Source organism: Ailuropoda melanoleuca, chromosome 7 (genome assembly GCF_002007445.2).
Source record: "Ailuropoda melanoleuca isolate Jingjing chromosome 7, ASM200744v2, whole genome shotgun sequence".
Taxonomy (NCBI): Eukaryota; Metazoa; Chordata; class Mammalia; order Carnivora; family Ursidae; genus Ailuropoda; species Ailuropoda melanoleuca.
In genome coordinates, this window is record NC_048224.1 from 25,831,473 (window position 1) to 25,855,730 (window position 24,258).

Below are 24,258 nucleotides of genomic sequence, written 5' to 3' on the forward strand. Positions count from 1 at the left end.
AAAATATTCACACTACCCAAAGCAACTTACAGATTCAGTGCAGTCTCTCAAAATTCCAATGGCATATTTTAAAACAATCCTAAGGGGTACCTGGGTACAGCAGTCGGTTGAGTGATCAACTCTTGGTTTCATCTCAGGTCAAAATCTCAGGGTTGGGAGATTGAGTCCCGTGTCAGGCTCTGTGCTCAGCATGGAATCTGGTTAAGACTCTCTCTCCCTCTGTCTTCCCCTCTCCCCCCTACCAAATAAATCTTAAAGTAAAAAATAAAACAATCCTGAAATGTGTATGGAACCCCAAAAGACCCCAAAGAACCAACACAACCTTGAGAAAGAAGAACAAAGCTGGAGGCATCATGCTCCCTAATTTCAAACTAGATTACAAAGCTATAGTAATCAAAATAGTATGGTCTAGATTGACAGAACAGAATGGAGAGCCTAGAAATAAACCAATGGATGTAAGGTCAGTTAATCTATGACAAAGGAGGCAAAATTATATAACTGAGAAAAGACCGTCTCTTAGTAAATGCTGTCGGGAAAATTAGATCACTATACAACATGAAAATTAACTCAAAATGGATTAAAGACTTGAAACCAATAGGCAGTAAGCTCCTTGGCATTGATTTTGGTGATTTTTTTTTTTAAATCTGACCCCAAAAGCAAAAATGAACAAGTGGGATGTCAAACTAAAAAGCTCCTGCACAGCAAAGGAAACCAACAAAATGAAAAGGCAACCTGATGAATGGGAGAAAGTATTTTCAAATCGTTATCTGCTAAGGGGTTAATATCCAAAATATATTTTAAAACCCCTATAATTCAGGGCGCCTGGGTGGCTCAGTCGGTTAAACATCTGCCTTCAGCTCAGGTCAGGATCCCAGGGTTCTGGGATTGAGCCCCACGTCGGGCTCCCTTGTTCAGCAGGAGTCTGCTTCTCCCTCTCTCTCTGCCGCTCCCCGCTTTGCTCTCTTGCTCTCTCTCAAATAAATAAAATCTTAAAAAAAAAAAAGTAATAAAAACTCCTATAACTCAGCAAAAACAAACTAAAAACCCAACTAAAAATTGGGCAGGGGATCTGAAGAGAGATTTTTCTAAAGATAAACAGACGGCCAACAGATCGATGAACAGATGCTCAGTAGCCCTAATCAGGGAAGTACAAATCAAAACCGCCATGAGATACCACCTGGTACCTGTTAGGATGGCTGTTACCAAAAAGACAACAAACGCTGGGGAGAATGTAGAGAAAAGGGAACCTTTGTGCTGTGTTGGTGCGAAAGCAAACTGGTGCAGCCACTGTGGAAAACAGTATGGAGGTTCCTCAAAGATTAAAAGTAAAACTACCAGGGACATACGTCTAGGTGGCTAAGTCAGTTAAGCATCTGACTTGATTTCTGCTGGGATCATGATCTCAGGGTTGTGAGATCAAATCCTGTGTCAGGCTGCATGCTCAGTGAGGAGTCTGTTTGAAATTCTCTCTCCCTCTCTGCTCCCCCCCCCTACTCTCACTCTCTAAAAAACCCTTAAAAATAAAATAAGTAGAACTACCATATAATCCAGCAATTCCACTTCTGGGCATTTTTCCAAAGAAAAGGAAAAGTCTCACTTGAGAAAACAAATGCACCCCTGTGTTCGTTGCAGTATTATTTATAAATAGGCAAGATACGGAAACAACATAAGTGTCCATCAGTGGATAAATGGCTAAAGAAAACGTGTATGTGTATATATATATATTCATATATACCTATTTCCTGTATAAATATATATTTATATATATTGTTCACATATCTATATATATGTGTATACACACACACACTATGAAGTATTAGCCAAAAAAAAAATATATTCCCATTTGTGACATGGATAGACCTTGAGGACAAAGTCAGAGAAAGACAAATACTGTGTGATCTCACTTGTATGTGGAATCTGAAAACCAAAAACCAACAACCATGCTCATAGATAGAACCAGTGACAGACTGGTGGTTGTCAGAGATGAAGGGTGGGACGGGGGTAGGTGAAATGGGTAAAGGGAGTTGAAAGGTACAAATTTCCAGTTATCAAAGAAGTCCCGGGGAAGTGAGGCAGAGCACGGCAAGCGGAGTCCGTAACGGAGGCCTACCTCGTGGACAGCGCACGTTCAGTTCCACAGCACGCAACAAAGGGAGCATGGCAAGGAGATGAGTCCAGTGAGCTTTCTGGTTTCCTGGTGCATATAAATGTTTATACTGTAGTCTGGTAGGCCTGCAACAGCATTATGTCTAGAAAATGTACACACCTTCATTAAAAAATGCTAGCCATCACCTGAGCTGTCAGCGAGTTGTCATCTTTTTGCCGGTGGAGGGTCTTGCACTCGAAGTTGCTGGCTGCTGACTGACCAGGACGGTGGTTGCTGACGGCTGGGGCGGCTGCGGCAAGTTCTTAACATAAGACAACGATGAAGTTTACCGCACCGATTGACTCTTCCTTTCACGAACAATTTCTCTGTAGCATTTGATCCACAGAATTTCTTTTGAAATTGCAGTCAATTCTCTCAAACCCTGCTGCTGCTTTATCAACTAAGTTTATGTAATTTCTAAATTCTTTGTCATCATTTCAGCAGTCTTCATGACATCTCCACCAGTAGATTCCATCTCAAGAAACCACTTTCTTTGCTCATCCATAAGGAGCAACTCCTCATCCATTAAAGTTTTATCCTGAGATCACAGCAATTCAGACCTCTTTAGGCTCCACTTCTAATTCTGGTTCCCCTGCTATTTCCATCACATCTGCACTTACTTCCTTCACTGAAGTCTTGAGCCCCTCAGAGTCATCTGTGAGGGTTAAAACTTCCAAACTGCTGTACTGTTGATATTTTGACCTCTTCCATGAATCTTTTTTTTTTTAAGTAGGCAACATGGGGCTTGAGCTCACCAAGACCCAGAGATTAAAACCTGAGCTGAGACCAAGAGCTGGACACTCAACCAACTGAACCACCCAGGTGCCCCACGAATGTTCTTAATGGCATCAGGAATGGTGAATCCTTTCCAGGAGGTTTTCGATTAACTCTGCCCAGATCCATCAAAGGAATAACCATCCATGGCAGTTACAGCCTGACCAAATGTATTTCTTACATAAGACTTGAAAGTTGAAATGACTCCTCGATCCACGGGCTGCAGGGTGGATGTTTTGTTAGCAGGCTTGAAAACAATACGCATGTCATTGTACATCTCCATCAGAGCTCTTGGGTGACCAGGTGCCTTGTCAATGAGCGGTAATACTTCAAAAGGAATCTTCTTTTCTGAGCAGGATCTCCACAGAGGGCTTAAAATGTTCAGCAAACCATGTCGTAAACAGATGTGCTGTCATCCAGGCTTTGTGCCATTTACAGAGCACAGGCAGGGTAGACTTAGCATCATTCTTAAGGGCCTAGGATTTTCAGAATAGTCTATGAACACTGTTTCAGCTTCAAGTCAGCAGCTGCATTAGCCCCGAGCAAGAGAGTCACCCCGTCCTCTGAAGTTTGAAGCCAGGCATTGACTTCTCCTCTCTAGCTCTGCAAGTCCTAGAAGGCATCTTCTTCCCATAGAAGGCTGTTTCGTCTCCTCTGAAAATCTGTTGTTTAACTGCGGCCGCCTTTGTGAATCATCTTAGCTGGATCTTCTGGAGAACTTGCTGCTTCACCTTGCACTGCTAGCTTCCGACTTTCTTCTGTGGCTTCCTCAGCTCTCCCGGCCCTCACGGAACTGCAGAGAGTTAGGGCCTTGCTCTGGATGAGGGTTTGGCTTAAGGGAATCTTGTGGCTGGTTTGATCTTCTATCCACCACTAAAACTTTCTCCATATCAGCAGTAAGGCTGTTTTGCTCTCTTATCTTTTTTGTGTTCACTTGAGTAGCATTTTAATTCCCTTCAGGAACGTTTCCTTTGCATTCACAGCTTGGCTATTTGGCGTGAGAAGCCTAGCTTTGGCCTGTCTCGGCTTTTGACAGGCCTTTCTCACTCATCCCTAGCTTTTGATTTAAAGTGAGAAACCTGTAACTCTTCCTTTCACTTGAATAATACATAGAGGCCATTGTAGGGTTATTAATTGGCCTAATTTCAATATTGTGTCTCAGGGAATAGGGAGGTGTGAAGAGAGGGAGAGAGATGGAGGCACAGATGGGCAATGGACCAGTCAGAACACAGCATTTCCCGATTAAGTTCACCTATCCTATATGGGTGCAGTTCATGGTGCCCCAAAACACAACAGTAACATCAAAGATCACTGATCACAGATCACTGCGACAAATATAATAATGAAGAAGTTTGAAATATTACAAGAATTACCACAATATGACACAGAGACGCAAAGTGAGCAAATGTTGGAAACATGGTGCCAAGAGACTTGTGTGATGCAGGGTTGCCACAAACCTTCCATTTGTAAAAACATATTATCTGTGAAGCGCAAAAAGAGGTATGTCTATACTATATATGCCTATACCGTGTATTTGAAAGCTGCTACAAGAGTGGATCGGACACATTCTCATTACAAGAAAGAAAAGTTCTATGTGTATGGTAATGGTTCCTTTACTGTGGTGATCATTTTGCAATATATATAAATATTATATAGAAATGCTTATCAAAAAAATTGTTAAGAAATTCATACTAGATGCCTTAAGAAGTTACATGACCTTCAAAAAGTGAACAGTCCAACAATATAAATCTCTTCTGGAAAGAGATTTTTAACCAGAAAGTTAATTAAGAAAACAAAATGCAAAAATGTTAGGATTTCCACAAAGAAATATATTTATTTTTTCTTTAGAATTTGGCTCAGAACATAAAAATATTTACATTAAAATAAATTAATATGTGATTATTTAACTATAGGTAATAATTACGTTGGAATATATTAGCCTTTCCATGAATTTAATAAAAATTAAGATTTGGTTTTAGATTTAATACCATCCTTCCAAATATTTGGTATGAAACTTGGTAGCAGTGTACAAATCAGTTACAGATGTCACCAAGGAACCACCGATGCCCCTTCATAGTCTGCCACCTCACCCTGGACGCGGATGGCCAGACAGACTAGCTTCCTTCCTAGGAATCACTGTGGAATTTTTCAACAATAACCAGAACCTGGAGATTATTTCAGGGCTGGTGGAATTCTAGGAATCAGCCAACCTATCTTTTCACATTAACCTACCAGGAAGGAAGTGGTTCAAATGCAATATTGATTCTTTCACTTTATTTTGTATGCTAACACCAAAACAATGCAAACCTTCAGGTTTTCCTAAAATAAAAATTTGAAAAACATGCATATGCTTTTCTAGATCATCTAAAAGCACCCATAAAAACCTGTCACTAGACCAAATACTATATTGGCAAAATGTCCACAGCATAGAGGAATATTTGATTACATGTATCACTGAGGGACAGGATCAAAGACAAATTGAGTCAGTCTTATTAAAGCTGTTGGTAGTATGAAGTAAATTAGGATATATTCACATTTTGCAAGTTTTTTATATGAAAGTTGGTGTGGCATAGCAGAAAAGCACAGAGGGACCTGGGATCAAACCCTGTTTTCTAAGACTCACTAGCCACGGCTTTACGTACATCACTTCAACACCCCAGGACTTAGTCTGGGATTGTATAAAATGGAAATTGGGACACCCACCTCCCAGGTTGTACGAATTTAGAATAATGTATATGAAGCACCTAGATCAGAGCCTGGCATGTAGTAGGCACTTAATAAGTGGTGGGTATTAGTACTTCTTCTAGGTTAAAATGGATAGCAAGGACCTTAGCCTTCGTATCTTGACACCAAAGAAAGCGCAGAATCTTATTCAGCCAGAATCCAGACTCACAGATACAGGCCCTACAAACGCTGCCTTAATAGCTACTCCAGGGTCATTTTCAACATGAGTATGACAAGGTATTGAAGGGAGAGGTATCTGTCAGTAGCAAAAATCCTTTGGGGATGGTTCATCTCCTTTCAGAGGCTGTAAGTTCTAGTGGCTTCTCAGCTGTCCTTAAGAAGATAAGGACAAGGTCAGTAAGGCCACTGTCATTCGGATCCCTAAAGTTACTCAAGATTCTGCAAGAGTGATAAATAACATCGTTAAGCAAACATCTGGAGAGACAGAGGTGTCCAATGTCTTGATTGCGGTGATGGTTTCACAGGTGTATATCTATGTCAAAGCTTATCAAATGGTACACTTTTAAAAATACCTCAGTAAAGCTGTTTTTTAAAAAAAAAAGTTTACTTCAGCCTTTCACAGTGAGATTTCCTTCTGTTTCCTGACCGGATCCCGTTCTGCCATCTGAGTTTAGGGTCAGAGGAGGAAGGGTGAACAGTCCACACTCCAGTCTGGAGGCCCCGCCTCAGGCAAGGCCTGCAGGTCTCGGCGATTCAGCTAGTAAGCGCAGCCCCGAGGCGTCCTCGTCTATGATCACAGCTCCTCTGGCACAGAAGATTGTGACTGGGACTTACAGGGTTTGAGCTGAAATGACCCCAGAAAAAGCAGCATCTACAAAAATGGGGGTTGGGAAGGGGAGCTCCGAAGAGGAGACTAAAAGCAAAAATTTAACTCCCGAAGTCACCTGCCAAATACCAAATTTAAATACCAAATCTGCTTTTTAAAAGAAATGCTTGTCTAAGAGACAACCTGATTCCACAGAGAAGCTCTGCGACTCGCTCCAGGTCCGCTCCTGGGAGGCCTAGCAGATCCTGCGAGTTGTGTAGTCCAGAACCATGCTGGCGGCACCGAGCAGGGCAGGGTCCGCCAAATCCGAAACCACCACATCCACATCCTGAACCGAGGACAAGGCCTGCTGGCGGATGACGTCTTTGACGATGTGGATGTAATGACTGGCTAGGACCCCGGAAAGGATCACAAGGGAAGGGTTTATGGTGTGGAGGACGTTCACCACCCCAAGACCCAAAGCCGTTCCAGCTACAAGAAAACAAAAATGAAAGTCAGTCTCGAGAGCCAAATCAAAACCGTCAGAGGGGGCGTCTGGGCGGCTCAGTCAGTTAAGCCTCTGCCTTCGGCTCAGGTCATGATCTCGGGGTCCTGGGATGGAGCCCCGCATCGGGCTCCCTGCTCAGCGGGGAGTCTGCTTCTCCCTCTGCCCCTCCCTCTGCTTGTGCTAAGTCAAATCTTTAAAAAACAAAACAACAAAAAAATGCCAGAGGATGGTGGAAAGAGTCAGCAGCCCAGAACCCTTAGTTACATGCACACTACATAACAGAAAGTGGTACTTGAAAGTTATTCGTGATTTATTCTTAATAAGAGAAAATGATGTTATATTTTGAAATAAAAAAAGCTAGGTATACTATATACCATAGCATACGATCTCAACTATGTAAAAAAAAAAAAAAAAAGCAAAGACTGGAAGGAAATGTTAATAGTTCATCTCTGAACAGTAAAACCTGAAGTGATACTTCCTTACTCTTACATTTCTCAAGATTTCCTATAAGACAAACAAGTACTTTATTCATAGTTGTAAAATAAAACAAAAAACGTGTTTAATGAAGGTAATGCTGCCAAATACCTCAAATGCCATTCCCTTTTTCTCTCTCAGAAAGCAGGGAAAACACCTCGGAACACACACTGCGGAGCGCTGACCCCGAGGGAAGCTGGGTATATGCGGGAGCCCTGGGCAGAGCCAGGGCAGAGCCACCCGGAGCCACACGCTCACCTGTTCTCAAGATGCTCTGGGCCTTCGCGTTGCCAAGTTTTGCAGCTTGGATGAGGTGGACCGCGCCCACGACCTCGTCTTTCGGCACGGACATCCCTTCCACCAAGAGCAGGTCCTCTGTATGAGCAGAGGGGAGAAGCAGCAGTCATCAGCGAGCCGTGGCAGCCCCGCAAGGGGGTCGGGCTGAGAAGTCCACCTGCGGGCAGCAAGCCCCCAAGCGGGAAGACAGCGTGTTCTTTTCACACTGGCAAAGCTTTCTATCACTCCCAAGTGTCCGCATACACTGCTCCAGAGGCCGCTGCGGCCCTCCTCCTGCCTTGGTTACACATCATCCAGAACTTCCCCAACTGGAAAATCCTCACCTCCGACCACAGCCCCCTAGCCAGCCCTCTAGCTTCCGACTTCTCACTTCCACAAGCAACAGAGACTTGCCTGTTTCTCTTCTTCCTTTATCCATCCCAGGCGCACGTCACATCACTTGTAGGGCCCCCCATTCTACGGCAGTGCCTAAAGCACTGACACGGACGGGGGTTCATTCGCCAGCTCGGCCACGACCAGCTGCACAACCCCACCCAGGTCACATCACCTCTATACTCTTCTCTTCTCTAGAAAGCGGGGGTAACACACGTAACCTAACAGGATTATTTGAGGAACTAAATGAGATCATGGACGTAAAGAACTTAGATGCTGGCCAGAGTCAGTGCTCACTGAACAGTAAGTAGGTCTGTTATCTGTAGTCCTTGTCTTTTCTGCCCCTCAGCAACCCAGGTCCGTCTTCCTCCTCATCTGCTATCACACTTGGGCTCTGATGAGAGCAAATCCCAACCATGCAGGCCTGCTACCTAGCCCCCCCCCCAGGGGTCTCCTCACGGCTGCTCTGCCAGCTCTCTCCCATTCCCCCTCATGGCTCTTCTCAGCTTCCACCACCTCAAACCTTTTACCCTGCCCCCGCTACCACGAGATCGCTGGACTGCTGACCTCTCTGACGAAGGACCCCACGAGGCAGGGTTTCCCTTACTTCCTGCCCCCGCCTAAAAACACGTCTGTATTTGCCTACCTTCACTCCTCTCCCACTCTCAGGCCCTCTACCCAGGCCTTGCAGCTCATCTCCTCCCCGCTCCTCAGGAGCCTTATGGTGGGGACTCAACTGCCCTTCTCTCCTGCATTCTCCACCTTCACTTCCGTCCCCACGGTCTGCTTTCCGCCAGCAGGTGCTCACAATCTCCCTGTCCTCAAAGCACTTCTTCCCTCTTAGTGTAGTCAGGCCTCTGCTCCGCTATTTGAATGCACTCTTTCACAAGACATGCATTTGCCCCCAGGAGGATAGAAACTGGTTCTTCAGGCAAAAAACAAACAAAAAAGCCCCACCTACTCTTTTTATACAAATGGTACATAAACACAAGCAGATAAACAGTACATCTGGTACTTAAGTATCATGTGTCGGGGCGGTGATTAGGGAAAAAAAAAATGTCCAAACTGGTTCCTAAGGGAGGCTAATGATAAAAATGAAGAAATGAAGTTGAAAAACAAAGTTTTCAGGGTTTCAAGTGATGTCCTCATGGCCAAAGCCAATGAACTCTTCTGATTTCCTCTTACCCGTAAGCAGCACTTGACATTCCCAAGTACGCCCTCCTTGAAACACTCTCCCTTTGGCTTCTGTGACTTTACCGTTTCCTGGTTTTCCTTTCTGCCCAATGCTGTTTTGCAGGATTCCACCCCTGACTCTTGCCTCACTCTAAATCTCAGAGGTTTAACTGCCACCTCAGGGCTGATGATTCCCAAAGCCCCACCTCTAGCCCAGTCCTCTCTCCTGAGCACCAGACCCCCGTAGCCAGCTGCCGCCTACACATCTCCAGCCGACGTCCCACAGCCACCCAACCGTCCCCTTCCGCCACAGCCTGCTCCTCCCAGCCTGTCCAGCTAGAAAACTGGAAGTCACTCTAGAACTGCACCATTTAAAGCTACTCCATTCGACTATTTTTCTCCCAGAAAACAAAAAGTTACAGTTTAGTGAAGAGTCTGAAATTCAGATCTGACCATGTTTTTCCCCCAGAAGTTCTCAACAGCTTCTCCATGCTCCATTCTGCTGGTGTTGGCCGACCTCTTGCTATGCTTGACTCTACCTTGCCCTTTATGCACCCACAGCACTGTTTCCCAGGCTTGGAAGTATTGCGGGCTCATCCCAACTTGCCCTGCCAATTCTGTTTACCCTCTCTCAACCCCCGGACAGCACCCCAACACTCCCTTCCCCCTCTGAACAGGGCAGGGACGGAACACTGGTGTCCTTATATGTGTATATATACATATGTAGATATGTATATCTACATTCCCTGGCCATCATTCTCAGTGCGCTCGACACTCTAATGATAGTAAATGACTCCCTCTTGCATTAGACTAGAAACCACCCTGACCTTTATAACATGTTCAGAAATAGCTTTAATTCAAATAGACTTCTCAGAGTTCACAACTGTAATATGCTAATCCATTTACTTTCTCAGCTAGGGGCTGAGAAAACAATCAAAGCTTCCCCGCTATCCGGGAGCTCAAGACCCTTGTCCATCCCCAACACTGGAGAGGAAAGTGTTAATATGGGTCAGGACTAAGGGGATTTCGGAGCTTTGGTATGAGGAAGCCCCACCTTTCCTCCAGGAAGTGAGAAGGGTACAAGTTCTGGCTTCAGTGTCCAGCTCTCTTTGGAGTATCTACTTTGAAATACTGGTCTACCATTTAGCTATTTAATTCCTCAGGCGAAGGAAACCAACCATCATGTAGCTTCTTTGCTTCCCTCTGCAAGGCCATGCCAGAGGCGTAGGCTTCAATACATCCGTGACTTCCGCAGGAGCAATCAGGCCCATCCAGGGACACAACAAGGTGGCCAAGCTCTGCAGCACAGAAGGAGCTTCCGTGGATCAGCTCGTGCTGATGGATGATCCCCCCGCCAATTCCTACAGCGAGAGAACAGTCACTGAGGTGGCTCTTCAGCTGCAACAGGAAGCTGTGCTACAGCAACGCCTCGTCTGCGCAGCAAAGCTCTGGAATGTGAGGTTCTTTATGATGCCTTCTTTCCTAAGTAGCTGAAACTTACCAACACTTGACCTGGAAGCATTTTGGAGGGAAATATTTTAAGCAGGTCCCTAACCCTAACCCTAATGTTGCAACCCTGAGTTGCATCTACGTGGCTCATTGTGATTTCAACCACAGCTGTGGGGAACAGATCCACGCAGGCCCAGACTCACCATGTGACAATATGCCACCTCAAGCTCCCACTGCCTATCTCCTCACCAAGGCCACCTCCACACTAAAGGGCCTAGTCATCCATGAGAGCACAGGACAACCTCAACCAAGCAAGACAAGAGCCAGCAGATTCTAGTGGACAATTCTGGATGGCCTTCTGCAGACTTCTTGGGAGGTTCTGGTAGATTTCAGCCCCCAGTGCCCTCAAGGCAACTTGGATAATGGCTTTCCACCTACTCTGTTCTTCTCTTTTCACTCCTTCACTCCTCCTTCTCAGGATCACTCCAACATAAAATACCCCAAGTCTTCATCTTCGGCTCTGGCGTAGGGGAAACCCAAGAGAAGACCATCTTTCCAAAATATATCATACGCCACCCTTTCTTAAACAGAGCATAAGAAATATGATTTTGCCTCTTCATAATGCCACCATGTCTAAAAATCTTTGACTCTGATTATGAATATCAAGGACTCGTTTTGCAGAGTTTAGGAGCCATTAAAGAGGAAAGCCTGAGAGGCCCTGCTTTCTAGACGACTCCTGCCATCGGTTACTTCCTGTGGCACTACTCTTCACCTCCACCCCTCTAATTCGCGAACTATCAGCTGACAGGAGATCTAGGAAATGACAGCCACGCTTGCTAAAGCTGTGTCTGAGACTAAGAGATGAAGGGCCTGGGCTTCCAGAGGAGGTAGCGTAATGCAGTTTAAGAGCACCCAAGTTTTGAGGTTAGATGTAGCTGGGATCAAATGGTGGCTCAACCACCTACTAGCTGAGTCAGTCTCCTCCTTCCAAAAACAAACTAGGATATCAGCAACGATGGCAGAGTAGGCAACTCCAAAAGCCCATCCCTCCGCTAAAGTGATGAATAAACTGGCAAAAACTGTCAGAACCAATTTTTTGGGAATTCTGCAAACTAACAAGATTGTAAGAACCAGGGAAATGCTTCATCAGGCAAAAAACAGCTGAATTTTAATGAGAGCTGTCTGGAATTTTCAGGTCCCACCACCCACTCCCAGCTCGGTGACCTTGAACCAGCCCACATTCTCAGCAAAGATGGCAGTACTGGAAGGAGCAAGAGAAACTCTATTTTCAAAAAACTGTGGTGGTTTGTTTTGACCTACTTGGCAGCTCCTAGAGGACCAGCTCAAAGGGCTTGTTATGTCACCTACCTCAGAACTTGAGGGGGCTACCCAGGAGGTGGGGGGTTTGTCAAAGACATTTAAAGGAAAAATATATTTCTTAGTCTCCACTGCCTAGGACAACAGCTGATAGTTGAGGCAAATATTATACTAACCAGAAAGACTGGGAGGAGAAGCTGGGAATGAGAAGCTTTGGGGAGTAAGGGCCTGACTAGCTCTGGCAAGTTCCTGGGAGTCTGAGGTCCACATGTGTGCCCAGGGCAGGGCACATGCTCAGGAAAGCCTAGGAAGGTCCTACGCCCTCACATGGGGCTCACCTTCTGGCTCTGCTCAAGCAGGAGGTGAGGACTAAAGCAGACTTGCAAGCTGCCTGGCTGACGCTGAGGCCATGCCCCACACACATTCTAGCTCCCGAAGCAACCTTCTCTTACTCCTCTCACCTGTGCCTGTGATAAGGGTCACAAAGTTTTCCAGGCCCTTTCCTTGGCCAAACTTCCTTTCCGCCAGGGCAGCACAATTGCCATCATTGTCCACCCACACGGGGAGATGCAAGGTGTCAGAGAGGGGGGTCCTGAGGTCCACGGAGTTCCATTCTTGAATCAGTTTGGTTGAATGCAGCACAATTCCTTCCCGAGGATTTACACGGCCACCCGTAGAAATACCTGAGCTCCACCACACACACGAAGAAAATAATTCTCATAAGCAAGCTTAGAAAAGTGTGCCAACTTTCTGGGTTTCGAACACAAATTAATTCACCCAAGATCTCCTCAGACAAATATTACCAAAGATTGCAAGGAAATGTCAGGCATTTTGAGCTAAATCTGCAGCTCCCCACCAAAGTACCCATGATGATTACTGGTGTTCCAGAAAGTCCCCATGCTTGGGGCCCACAGATAGGACCTGGAGCCGCATACACAGGGCAGTGATCTGATGGTCAGTGATGCATCAGAACTCAGTAAACTGTCTATCGAAATGAACATTTCTTGAATATGCAATTCACAATCTTACCTACTCCCAAAATTCTGCAGTTCAGTTTTACAGCTTCCGCTGCAGCTTCCACACACATCTGTAGGATTAAATTAATCCTCTCTTCATAGGTTTTAGGATTGAACTGAGTATACTTCTTAACAATTTCACCCTGAAAGAGAAAACAAGCCCTATCTCCTTGATCTTACCTCAGGAGCACCCCATGAATCTTCTGACCTTTCTCATGCTAAGTCACACTGTGCCAGAGGACAGAGAGTACTTAGACTTATTTAGGCGACTGCTCGGGAAGGGAAGCCGTCCCGGCGCAGGGCCACGAAGCAGTGACGGCTCCACAGCAAACCGCGGGCTCCTCTCAAGCGCAAAGTGAACGCTGCCTAATCTCTGTCTTCATTTAAAGGTCACAGTTTCCCTTTCAGGTTGACAAAATTTCCTTGCTTAAAAACTAAGGCAACTAAATAAATATCCTACGGAGGTTCAGCTGTCATCACCCCCATAAAGGGAGCCGACAGCAGCACGGCTCCGCGGTTTACGGTACGCGCTCTGTGGGCAACCTCTTGGGTCCCCTCCCTCTTCGGGAGCTTCGTACTCGCACTTTGCTATCACTCAAACTTTGCTTTGCTGCCCCCCCCAAAATAAATAAATTACTGTGCTCTGTGATATATCTGAATACTAGTCAAGGAGAGTCTCTCCCAAATCTTTTTTTTTAATTTTCCTTGCTCTTCTCACTTGTGCATTTTGAGTAAATTTCAAAACAGTGTTGTCAAACTTTAAAAAATCCCCTTAAAATGTGGACTAGAATTATGTTAAACTTATAATTCAATCTAGAAAGTGCACACATTTTAAAAATACTCAGTATTCCCATCCAGGACATTTTTCAAGCCTTTACGTTATATGCTGAAGTTTTATAATTTTCTTTATATAGGTTACATAGTTTTTTGGTTTAGACGATTCTTACAATTTTTCTGGTTGTTGTTCTGAATAGGCTCTTCTTCCATTCTTTCGTTACTAATGGATTTTATCCATTTATAAGGGTTAGAGATGTCTCTAATGACTGTCATTAAAAATAAACCTAGAGGCACCTGCGTGGCTCAGTTGGTTAAGGGTCTGACTTTTGATCTCGGTTCAGGTCTTACTCTCAAGGTCGAGTTTGGGCCCCACTTTGGGCTCCAGGCTGGGTGTGGAGCCTACTTAACTAAACAAACAAACAAACAAACAAACAAGAAAGCAAACCTAAAGTCTTGTTTCTCTACTGTTGACTGCAGCAGAATCACCTGGGCTTTGAATAAATATTGATGCCATGGACTCCCCCCGCCCTGCCCAAAGATTCAAATTAGTCTTGGGGTAGGAGCCAGGTATCTATGTTTTTCTCAAAGCTTCTAGGTAATGCTAATGTGCAGTCATGCTAACAAACACTCATTTACAGGAAAACTGCCTAAAACTTCATGTTAAGTGGGAAGTCGCTGATATTTATATATTTATCATAACACCTAACCATTTTACTCAGATGTCTTATTAATTCTGCAAGCTTGTTTATTCATATTGTCTATAACATTTTTTGTTTTACTCTGTGCACAATCTCCACTTGTGCTATTTGTTCCTTGCTTTAAATAAAAGCCCTTGCTTTTATTCCCTTTGTAACTTCCAGAATTATGTGCAATAATGTTGCAGAAAACATCTTTCTTTCCTTCTTGATTTTAACAGGAATGTTTCTAGAGTTTGACCACTACAACGGGTTCTGGCTAGTGATACAGAAAGATCATCTTTAGGGGCGCCTGGGTGGCACAGCGGTTAAGCGTCTGCCTTCGGCTCAGGGCGTGATCCCGGCGTTATGGGATCGAGCCCCACGTCAGGCTCTTCCACTATGAGCCTGCTTCTTCCTCTCCCACTCCCCCTGCTTGTGTTCCCTCTCTCACTGGCTGTCTCTCTCTCTGTGGAATAAATAAATAAAATCTTTAAAAAAAAAAAAAAAAAAAAGAAAGATCATCTTTAGGTTAAGAAAATCTTCTATTAATGCTTTTTAAGGAATCTTTACAAAGGACAGCATTGGCTTCTTTTGAGAAAATTGTTTTGTTTTGCTTTGCTTTATTTGACCTAAACAACTTCATTTTTTAAATCCTTGCCATTTCTCATGGACTCCTAAAATTTTTTATACCTACAATATTTCCAACAAAGGTTTTTCTGGTAGTTTTATTCTTAAGTCATCAGAGATCATTTTAACATGAACAATTTATGTTTTTACGAAGGCTCTCTCAGTTTCTGTCAACACTGTGTTAATCTTTTGGTTAAGGGATTGAAGGTATGCTGTCCTGAACTAAAATCATGTTCTATCTAGAGGAAACGCAATCCCCTTCACCATTTGCTGATACCCTCCCCTGGGTAGTGATAGTAGTCAGCACGCTCCATGCTTTACCAAGTATATAATTCCAGGTGTCCTGGATGGCAAGAGCCCTCTCTGGTGCCTTAAGGGGTCTCCCATTGTCAACTCAAGTCTACTAACTTGGATTCCCAGAGAATTTTACTTCTTTGAAATGTTAATGCTTAGTAAAATAGTGAGGCCAACATTGTAATGGATCCAAAAGTCAACACTGTGGGCAAATGATTACAAGCTCTAATGTATGTTTCTAGTCCTACCTTCCAACTATACTTAAAAAAAAAATCAATTATTTATATGGGATATGAAATTAAGACTTAGAATTATTTTACCTTCATGCTGACTATTGCAACTCGGAGGTTTGTCCCACCGAGATCAACAGCCAAGGCACTTAGAGTTTCAAGAATATGGTCAATGTCTTGAGAGATATTCTCCTTCACGGGAGGAAAGCAGAATTTCTTTTGTAGTGGCTCCTGAAGATCAATAGATTTAAGAAACTTCAGAATCCTCGGAACAGCGTTCCCATCCCCATAGATCTTTGAACTGCAATATCAGAAAAGTCAATTAAGTTAAATGCTTCTCTCATACATGTTAAACGATATGAAGGACATGGTACTAATAGAAACCGAGACTTCAGGTAATAAAGTTGTGCTTCTTCATTTTAAAATAACATCTGGTATCTCTAGCAGCACAGTAAGTCCATGCACGTTACTAACGGAAGGTCTAATTCTACTGTTGATAGAAGTACAGCTACTTTCAGCCTGAGATACTACTAACAAATGCCTCTGTCATCAAAGACAAATTATCTTTGTTAAGCCAACTTCAGAACATAACATAGTTTGGGACAACAAAGTTATTTACTTATTGCTTTTTTAACCTTTACATTCATGGGGAAAAACAGTTATTTTCAGAATTTAAACATTTCAAACATTCAAATATAGGAAAATCTCATTAAATTCAAAATAGAGCAGTCTAAATTACAATGCTGAACTAGACTATTTTTAAAGAAAATCAGTTATTTTCTAATATTCGCGAAAAGTCAAAGTAGGCTAAAGAAGTATTTCCCGCAGAAGTGCTACATTAATTAACTGAGACAAATAAAAGAAGTTATCCTCCATCTGAACCCTTGGTAGAATAATAGGGGCTATATTAGCAAGCCCTGTCTCACTAGCAGCTAGGGGACCCCTAGGGACGTAGAATGAAAGCTCTACATTAAAATGACTGAAGAATGATCACAGCTTAAAAATGGTACCCAGGCAGCTCCCCTTTGAAACACTAGAAGGGCACGTACTCACCAAGGGTACTGTTTACCAAACTGAAGGTGCAGCGCTTGCAGTATTTTGTCTTGGGTGTCAGCATCCCGGACGTGAAGGACATTCTCCCCTAGGTGAACCCAGGGACACGTTACAATGATTTGGAAGTGAAAATGTCCAAAGAATTAAGAAATTAGCAATGTGCTGTACCGTGCTCGTAACTAGCCCTGAAACCCAGAGGACTTCAAACGAGCCTTCTCTGAGAGCAACATCAACTGCTCTCCTTCACACCTTTTAAAGCGTCCTCAGCAAGGTTTGCATGTATCAAATACTTAAGAACACTAGGGTCCTTTATTCCTAAAGAGAATAATAAATCAAGTTCTTGTTGATTTACTGAAATAAATGACATGCATGAATCTAGCACCCTCGTACCCCTCCGCCCGCTTCCAGTCGTCTAGTGTGTCCACTCTTTCCATCCACCCTGCCTTCCATCTACTCAGCCAGCTGTTCATCAGCTGCTCAGGCGAGGTTGGTCAGTCAGTCAATAAGCCAGTCAGCTGTCAGTCACTTTGTCTCCATATATTTTCTGACCAATGTGATGGAGTCAATATAGTGAAAATGGCCATATTTTTCAATAGAGCTGGCTAAGAAGAGAAGGGAAGAGTGGTAGCTAGAGAGAGGAGTGGGGTCGTTGTTTCTAAGACATGAGAGGCTGAGGCATGTTTCAGTGATGAGGAGGCTGAAGATCCATGGCAAAGAAAGGCTGCCCCTGAGGTCCCGGAGAAGGCAGGACGGGTGGGGGTCTAGAACACAGGTAGAAGGCTGAGCAGTGGGCAGGACAGAGAGATGCCATGCCCTCCAAAGTAAATAGGTAAGAAGGAAAGGATGGACGGGCACATGTTTATCTAAGTGTGGTAACAGAATATACAAGTCTGCCTTTGGGGCGCCTGGGTGGCACAGCGGTTAAGCGTCTGCCTTCGGCTCAGGGCGTGATCCCGGCGTTGTGGGATCGAGCCCCACATCAGACTCCTCTGCTAGGAGTCTGCTTCTTCCTCTCCCACTCCCCCTGCTTGTGTTCCCTGTCTGGCTGGCTGTCTCTATCTCTGTCAAATAAATAAATAAAATCTTAAAAATTAAAAAAAAAAGTCTGCCTTTGACAACAGACGACCCGCTGCAAATTCAGCGTTCAACTGTCCGCATTGTCCTTGAACTCTCAGCAGTGTTCAACACCATCTCTTCAAAACCATTTCTTTTCTGGGCTTTAACGCTATCACCTTCCTGGGCTTCCCCTGACCCCACTGGCAGTTTCTTTTCAGTCTTCCTTGCCAGCCCCTTCCTCCTCACCAGAACTCTAAATGCTGACGGGCTCCAGCGTTGGTCCCGGGCTCCATTCTCTTCCCTATTTACATGTCACCCCTGGGCAATCTCATGTACTCCCTTCGTTTTAAATGACATCTCTGGCAGAGCACACCATCATCCTCCATATCCCTTCTCTGTACTAGTATCAGAATTTTTAGCTGGGTATCTGATAATCCAGCTGAGGACTATGTTCGTCAGCACCCCTACAGCTAGATGTGACCCTGTGACTGCATTCTGATCAGATATGTGGAGAAATACTTGCACCTGCCAGGTTATGCTTTGAAAAGGAAGGACACCTTTCCTCTCTTCCTTTCCAACAGCTAAAATGTGGACTTGACAGCAAGAGTTGGAGCATCTATCAAGAAGACAGACGGAGGCTAATTCTCTGACAACCACGGAGCCATACCAATGAGAAACAAAGAAAATCTAACTTACTTAGGCACTATTATTTTGGCTCTATTACGGCAGACGTAATCACTCTCACCCATCACTCTCAAATCTCTATCTCCAGCTCTGACTCTCCCTAGAACTATCTAGCTGTTTGCTTGCCATGTCTACTCTGAAGTGTACCAGGCATCTCAAATTCAACATGGCCATTAGAGAACTCTTCATTCCACCCCTCCCAAACGTGTTCCTCCTGCAGTGTCCCGTAAGTCAGGAACGAGTACCCCGCTGCTCCGTCCAAAAATCTGAAAGTTTTTTCCTTTCACTGCTCACATCCAAACAGCAGCAAGTACTCTAACAAACCCTGAATCTAAACTTTGTCCATCCCTGTTTTTACCGGTGCTCTAAGCCACTATCACCTCTCACAGGAACTGAAATAACCTCTTAATTGGTCTCCCCGCTTCCACTCCTGTCCCATCACATTCCACTCTCCACAGAACAGCAGAGTGGTCTTTCCAAAATGCAAGTCACACCACGTCCTCCTCCCATAAATGGCTTCCCATGATACTTAGAAAAAAATCCCAGATTATTCACCCTGGGTTACAAAGGTCTGCCTCCTTCTCTAACATTGTCTTGTATCACGCTGCCTCTTGCCCACCACCTTACAGCTACACTGGCCCTTGTTTCTCAAATACATCAGGCTTGTTCGCATCTTAGGGTCTTCATGCTGGCTGTTCCCTCTGCTTCTCTCTGATCCTCACATAGCAGATTCACTGTCACTCAGGTCTCAGCTGAAGTGTCATCTCCTCAATGAGGTCTTCCCTTACACCATCTAATGTATCCCATCACATAACCTTGTGTTACAGCCTGCACGGCACACAGAAAGTCTGATGCTTTTCTTTCCTTTCTTTTTTTTTTTTTTTTTTTTTTTTTTTTGGTCTATCATCTTCTCCCCTCCCACTAGAATAAAGTTACATGAGAGCTCTGGCCTGGTTAGTATAGTTTACTGCCAGTGCCTACATATAGTAGGTGCTTATTAAATATTTTGAAGTTGAGAGAATTTCCATTCAATGGTTTGTATTTTCTCTGTGAAGTGGGGAACAAAGTAATATGTTGGGAATGAAAGAGGAAGAAGACCTAAAGGTAACAGAAAATTAGGGTAGCAATTTTGAACAGAGGAAGAGCAGAGCTGGAACTAACCCCTTTGATTCTAGTCCAGTTCTTTGTCCACAAAGTACATTTTTCCATTAGCTACAGAAATATATTTGCATGGATACTATTAGAACTTGGACTAATATTAATAACAAGATCTAGCTCAGCTAGCAAATTCATTAACAATAATCCTTCTTACACTTTAGTTATTAAGGGGGCATCTTATTTAGAATTTTCATGCTCTAAAGTACTCACTAAATGCACTCTACCCACAAATGAAAGACTAGCACTCATATACTTAAAACACAATCATTCTGTCTTAAACACAGCCATCAAAGACCATAATCAGCTAACAAAATCTTAGCTCTGACATCACAAGGACAAAAATATTAAGTAGAGCCCTAAAAACTGATAATCATTTTGTGCTATTTATAGATTTTAGGCAACAGGTCATTAACCTCGTTCACTCACTTGTTCATAAAAATGCATGCCAGCACTGATACATGCAAACCCTGTAATAATTCAAATATATGATGAAAAAAATGTCACAGATGTGTAAGGGGGAGCCCATATTTAATGCCTCTCCTCACACTTTCCTAGCTACTGCCTACCAGGGGAGGCAAAGTTGCTACTCTGATTGGTCAGACAGTAGGCCAGCAACCACACTGTGTTCACTGGTGGGCCGGAGCCACTGAGTCCACATATATTCCTAGTCAATCGAGACACAAACGGAGGTAAATACCCGTTTCTCTTCCAATCTGACGTGTTCCTAGATTGATCACAGGTGTTCCAAAAGCTCCAACCTCGCGTACTCCACAGCTGCTGTTCCCTATCATACAACCAGCATGGGCGACCAACTGTATAAACTGGTCAAATGGGACATGTTTAACCGCGCGGAAGTTGGGATGGTGCTCAATGCCCTTCTTCCGCATCACTCGAACCATCTCCTTGCTCCCTGTGAAAATGAAAAGAACCACCTGTTAAATGGTTTATGAGATGAATGGTTTATGAGATAAACCATTTCCACTGGCAAGTAAAGCCCCACTTAAAGAAATCAGCCTATAAAAATTCAGGATGGTTATTAGGGAGATAGTAATTTTAATTACTGATCTTTTCAGGAATGATGAATATCTAAAATGTCTGGCCAGCTCTCTGCTTCAACTCATCTAGGAACTTTAAACAGCAGCATTTGGGACTTTTCAAACAGCATTCAACAAAGTAAATACCTTTTATTAATGCCCCAATAAAACCTCTACCTTAGACAACAATTAAGAAGTTCAAGACAGGCCAGGAATCTCGGGCTCTTAAGCTGGGAGTTCCTAAATGGAAAGGTCTCGGCTCCACACACCAAGCTGATCAGAGGGCCTCTGCCTCAGCTATGCTCCTATTTACCTGAACAACAGCTCCATTGGCTAGCACTCGCCCTTACCTGGACTAAGCTCCAAGAAAATACACGTAGATTCTGATACTGTAGCTGAATTTGATTTCAAATGCATGATTTTTTAAAATGGTACAAATGTGTGAAGGGGAGGCAATATTTAATACCTGTAGGCTTGCCTCTTTACTCACCCTTTACTCACCATCTAGAAGGGAGACAAGGTTGCTATCAAGATTGGTTAGACAGCAGGACAGCAACCACAGACCACACAGTGTTACCACACCGTGTTCACCAGTGGGCAGGGAGCTACTGACTTAAGAGAAGCTGGACATGCATGTGTTTTCTCTCTTTTAAACATTCTCTAAGTGGCGAGGTAGGTAACGGACTCAGGGTGTAACTCCTTACAGCAGGCCTGGCCACCTCTCTCCATGCCCAGTCCTGCCACAGTATGCCAGTCACTGACTATAATTATTGTAGTATTTGGTACACCAGAAGACAGTACTATTCCAAGATTCAGATTTGGGCTCAGTGAAGGCTTTCTCTGGCCTTAAGCTGAAACCAGACACTACTTCTATTCTATGTTGGGGAATTAGGCCCTACACCACATAATGATAAAGGGAAGCCATGATTATTTCCCAATTGTTCCTTGGGAACACAAAAACCCTGTTGAGGGGTGAGCAGCAGACATGATTTAGGTATTCCTGGGACCCTTTATGTTCCTCAGGGAAAAATACCTCAAATTCTAAAGTGTATACAATCAGGAAAGTATATAACAGAGTACTGCTGACAAAACTGAATGAGAAACATATTATTACATTACCAAATGTTTATAGAAAATTGATAGAAGAATCAACATGAAGGTTTTTGAGATACTGGTACATTACCTGGATGAAACCTGGGTTGGGGTTTCTTAATTTCTTTTTTTCCAGCTAACATCCTACGTTGTTTCCCCTAACAGAAAAGATTATTCAAGAGACTCTAAGAAAGGGAAACTTTCAGAGTAAGATGGAGACGTCTTGGTATTGCAGAGAAGGGTCCTGCTGCCTTCATCAACAAATGCCTAAAAGCTCAGCAATGAGTGGTATCAGCTAAACCAGTAACTGAAAATTCTGCAGTGTCAGGCCCTGCTCTGCATTTCTCATTTGTATCTCATCTTCCCATTAACCTGCTGCAGTCATACCAGCACAAAGGCTACAGTACCGTCCACCAGCAGGTGGTCAACCAGGTCAGGCTTGAGGATGAACTGGTAGGGGGACTCCAGATCTCAACTGCCTATGCTCAAGACTAAGGTATAGCTAACATAAATAAGAGAACAAGAAATAGCAATAGTGGCTATTTTACTGCACTCACTAGGATCCTTATTTTCCTAAAGACACCCTTTCACCTTCTAAGGGTAAGTCTTTTAGCTACTGCATTTTCTCATTGGTGGAAATGGGAGGGAAGAGACTAAATTTGGAACTACAGTGGAGATTACAGGAATTTTTTGTAGTATTTCTTTCCTATTCAGTTTCTACTAAACTTGGCAAAAACATCACAAACTTCTATCTACTACAAACTTGGTGATCCCCTAACAATTGGAGTGAATTTCAGGACTACAATAGCTTCAATGATAAGATAGGAGGGGCAGTCAACAGAAGACATAACAGAAACATAAAATTGGAAAAGTAGGTGGCATCACTTCATTTTCAATTACCTGCATCAATGTTTGGAAACAGAACTAGGGTCCGCTTGTTAAATGAGATAAGCGCATCCAATGTTAATTCAAACATTTTAATGGAATGCTTAATGTCAGTGGTCACAGGGTGCTGCAGCGCAACAATGTAATCTTTAGATTTTACATCATCACCTGTTTAAAGAAAAATCAAACCACACTGCTTCATTAGTTAAGAATCTTAAAGAGGAAGAAGCAAATTCTAAAAAGCAAGACCCCAAAGTCTGTGCTTAGAAATTCTAAGGAAAAACAGTTTGCCACATTCCAGGCAGAGTATCTGAATACAGGCTCAAACGGTTAAGAGCTCAGAGGAAAAAGTCCAAGAATCTAGCAAAGTTAACTTTTACAAAGGCGCTTGCTACTACAAATACATAATTTTAAACAGCAGTCACTAGAATCTGTTGTTTAAAATTCAAAATACTTGGGGCGCCTGGCTGGCTCAGTTGTTAAGCGTCTGCGTTCGGCTCAGGGCGTGATCCCAGCGTTCTGGGATCGAGCCCCACAGCAGGCTCTTCCGCTGGGAGCCTGCTTCTTCCTCTCCCACTCCCCCTGCTTGTGTTCCCTCTCTCGCTGGCTGTCTCTCTCTGTCAAATAAATAAATAAAATCTAAAAANAAAAAAAAAAAAATTCAAAATACTTCAAAGCATTAGAAAAATGTAAATCTTCCTCATTTCTAACCATTGTTTCTTTTTTTGTTTGTTTGTTTTTTTTAAGATTTTATTTATTTATTCCACAGAGATAGAGACAGCCAGGGAGAGAGGGAACACAAGCAGGGGGAGTGGGAGAAGCAGGTTCATAGCGGAAGAGCCTGATGTGGGGCTCGATCCCATAATGCCGGGATCACACCCTGAGCCGAAGGCAGACGCTTAACCGTTGTGCTACCCAGGCGCCCCACTAACCAGTGTTTCTAATGAATTATCAGCAGTATTAATGAATTGATGAAGCTCAAAGATTACTTTAATGCATAGTTAACATAAATAAAAGAACAAGAAATACCAGTAATGGCTATTTCCCTGCAGTGCGTAGGATCATTACCTTCTCAGAGACACCCTTCCACCTTTTAAAAGTTTATGTCTCTTGGCTACTGCATTTTCTCATTGGTGGGAACTGGAAGGAGGAGACTAAACAGGAAACCTCTTGCTGGATGTGCAACTTCTGACACCACTCTGCTTTGTCTCACTCAGCCCTCTACACAACCCTGTCCATTAAGGTATCATCATTTTGTTTCATGTTGTACAGTTCTTGATTTACTGTGGTATTTCTTTCATTAATAGGAATTTAACAAGTCTTAACTTTTTTTTCGGGGGGGGGAGGGATAGAGGGAGAGGGAGAGACCACCTTAAGCAGACTCCAGGCCCACCACAGAGCCAGATGCAGGGCCCGATCTCACGACCCTGAGATCATGACCGGAGCTGAAATCAAGAGTCAGACACTTAACTAACGGGGCTACCCAGGCATCCCAAGTCTTTTTAACGTTGCTAATATTTTTACTAGGACTGCTATTTATTCGTGTTCTGATGACGAAGTTGCATGCTCTGAGTGGCCTACCCAACCCTAATCTTCCTATAAGCATAGTGATACCATCAGAAGTTGCAGGTGGAGAAGTGGTTACAGGTTTTGCACAAAACATACTGCCAAGGGT

At 43.6% G+C, this 24,258-nt stretch overlaps 2 protein-coding genes across 7 annotated transcripts in view; one reads left to right on the plus strand and one right to left on the minus strand.

Moving 5' to 3' along the window:
- CLTA (clathrin light chain A) overlaps positions 1-9,080 on the plus strand; it is a 31,717-nt gene extending 22,637 nt beyond the window's left edge. The window contains exon 5 of the mRNA XM_034664116.1: positions 7,534-9,080. Coding sequence (XP_034520007.1) covers positions 7,534-7,576 — 43 coding nt within the window. The 3' untranslated portion in view covers positions 7,577-9,080. The remainder of the gene's footprint in view (positions 1-7,533) is intronic.
- GNE (glucosamine (UDP-N-acetyl)-2-epimerase/N-acetylmannosamine kinase) overlaps positions 6,555-24,258 on the minus strand; it is a 45,189-nt gene continuing 27,485 nt past the window's right edge. For 5 of the 6 annotated variants that reach the window (XM_019799333.2, XM_019799335.2, XM_011224557.2 and 2 more), the window contains 9 exons: positions 22,599-22,751; positions 20,270-20,482; positions 16,675-16,762; positions 15,712-15,922; positions 13,030-13,159; positions 12,462-12,683; positions 10,413-10,595; positions 7,651-7,767; positions 6,555-6,902 (listed from right to left, as the gene is read on the minus strand). In XM_019799333.2, the coding sequence (XP_019654892.2) occupies positions 6,667-6,902; positions 7,651-7,767; positions 10,413-10,595; positions 12,462-12,683; positions 13,030-13,159; positions 15,712-15,922; positions 16,675-16,762; positions 20,270-20,482; positions 22,599-22,751 (1,553 nt within the window). In that variant the 3' untranslated portion in view covers positions 6,555-6,666. The remainder of the gene's footprint in view (positions 6,903-7,650; positions 7,768-10,412; positions 10,596-12,461; positions 12,684-13,029; positions 13,160-15,711; positions 15,923-16,674; positions 16,763-20,269; positions 20,483-22,598; positions 22,752-24,258) is intronic. The other variant, XM_034664111.1, reaches the window with a different exon arrangement.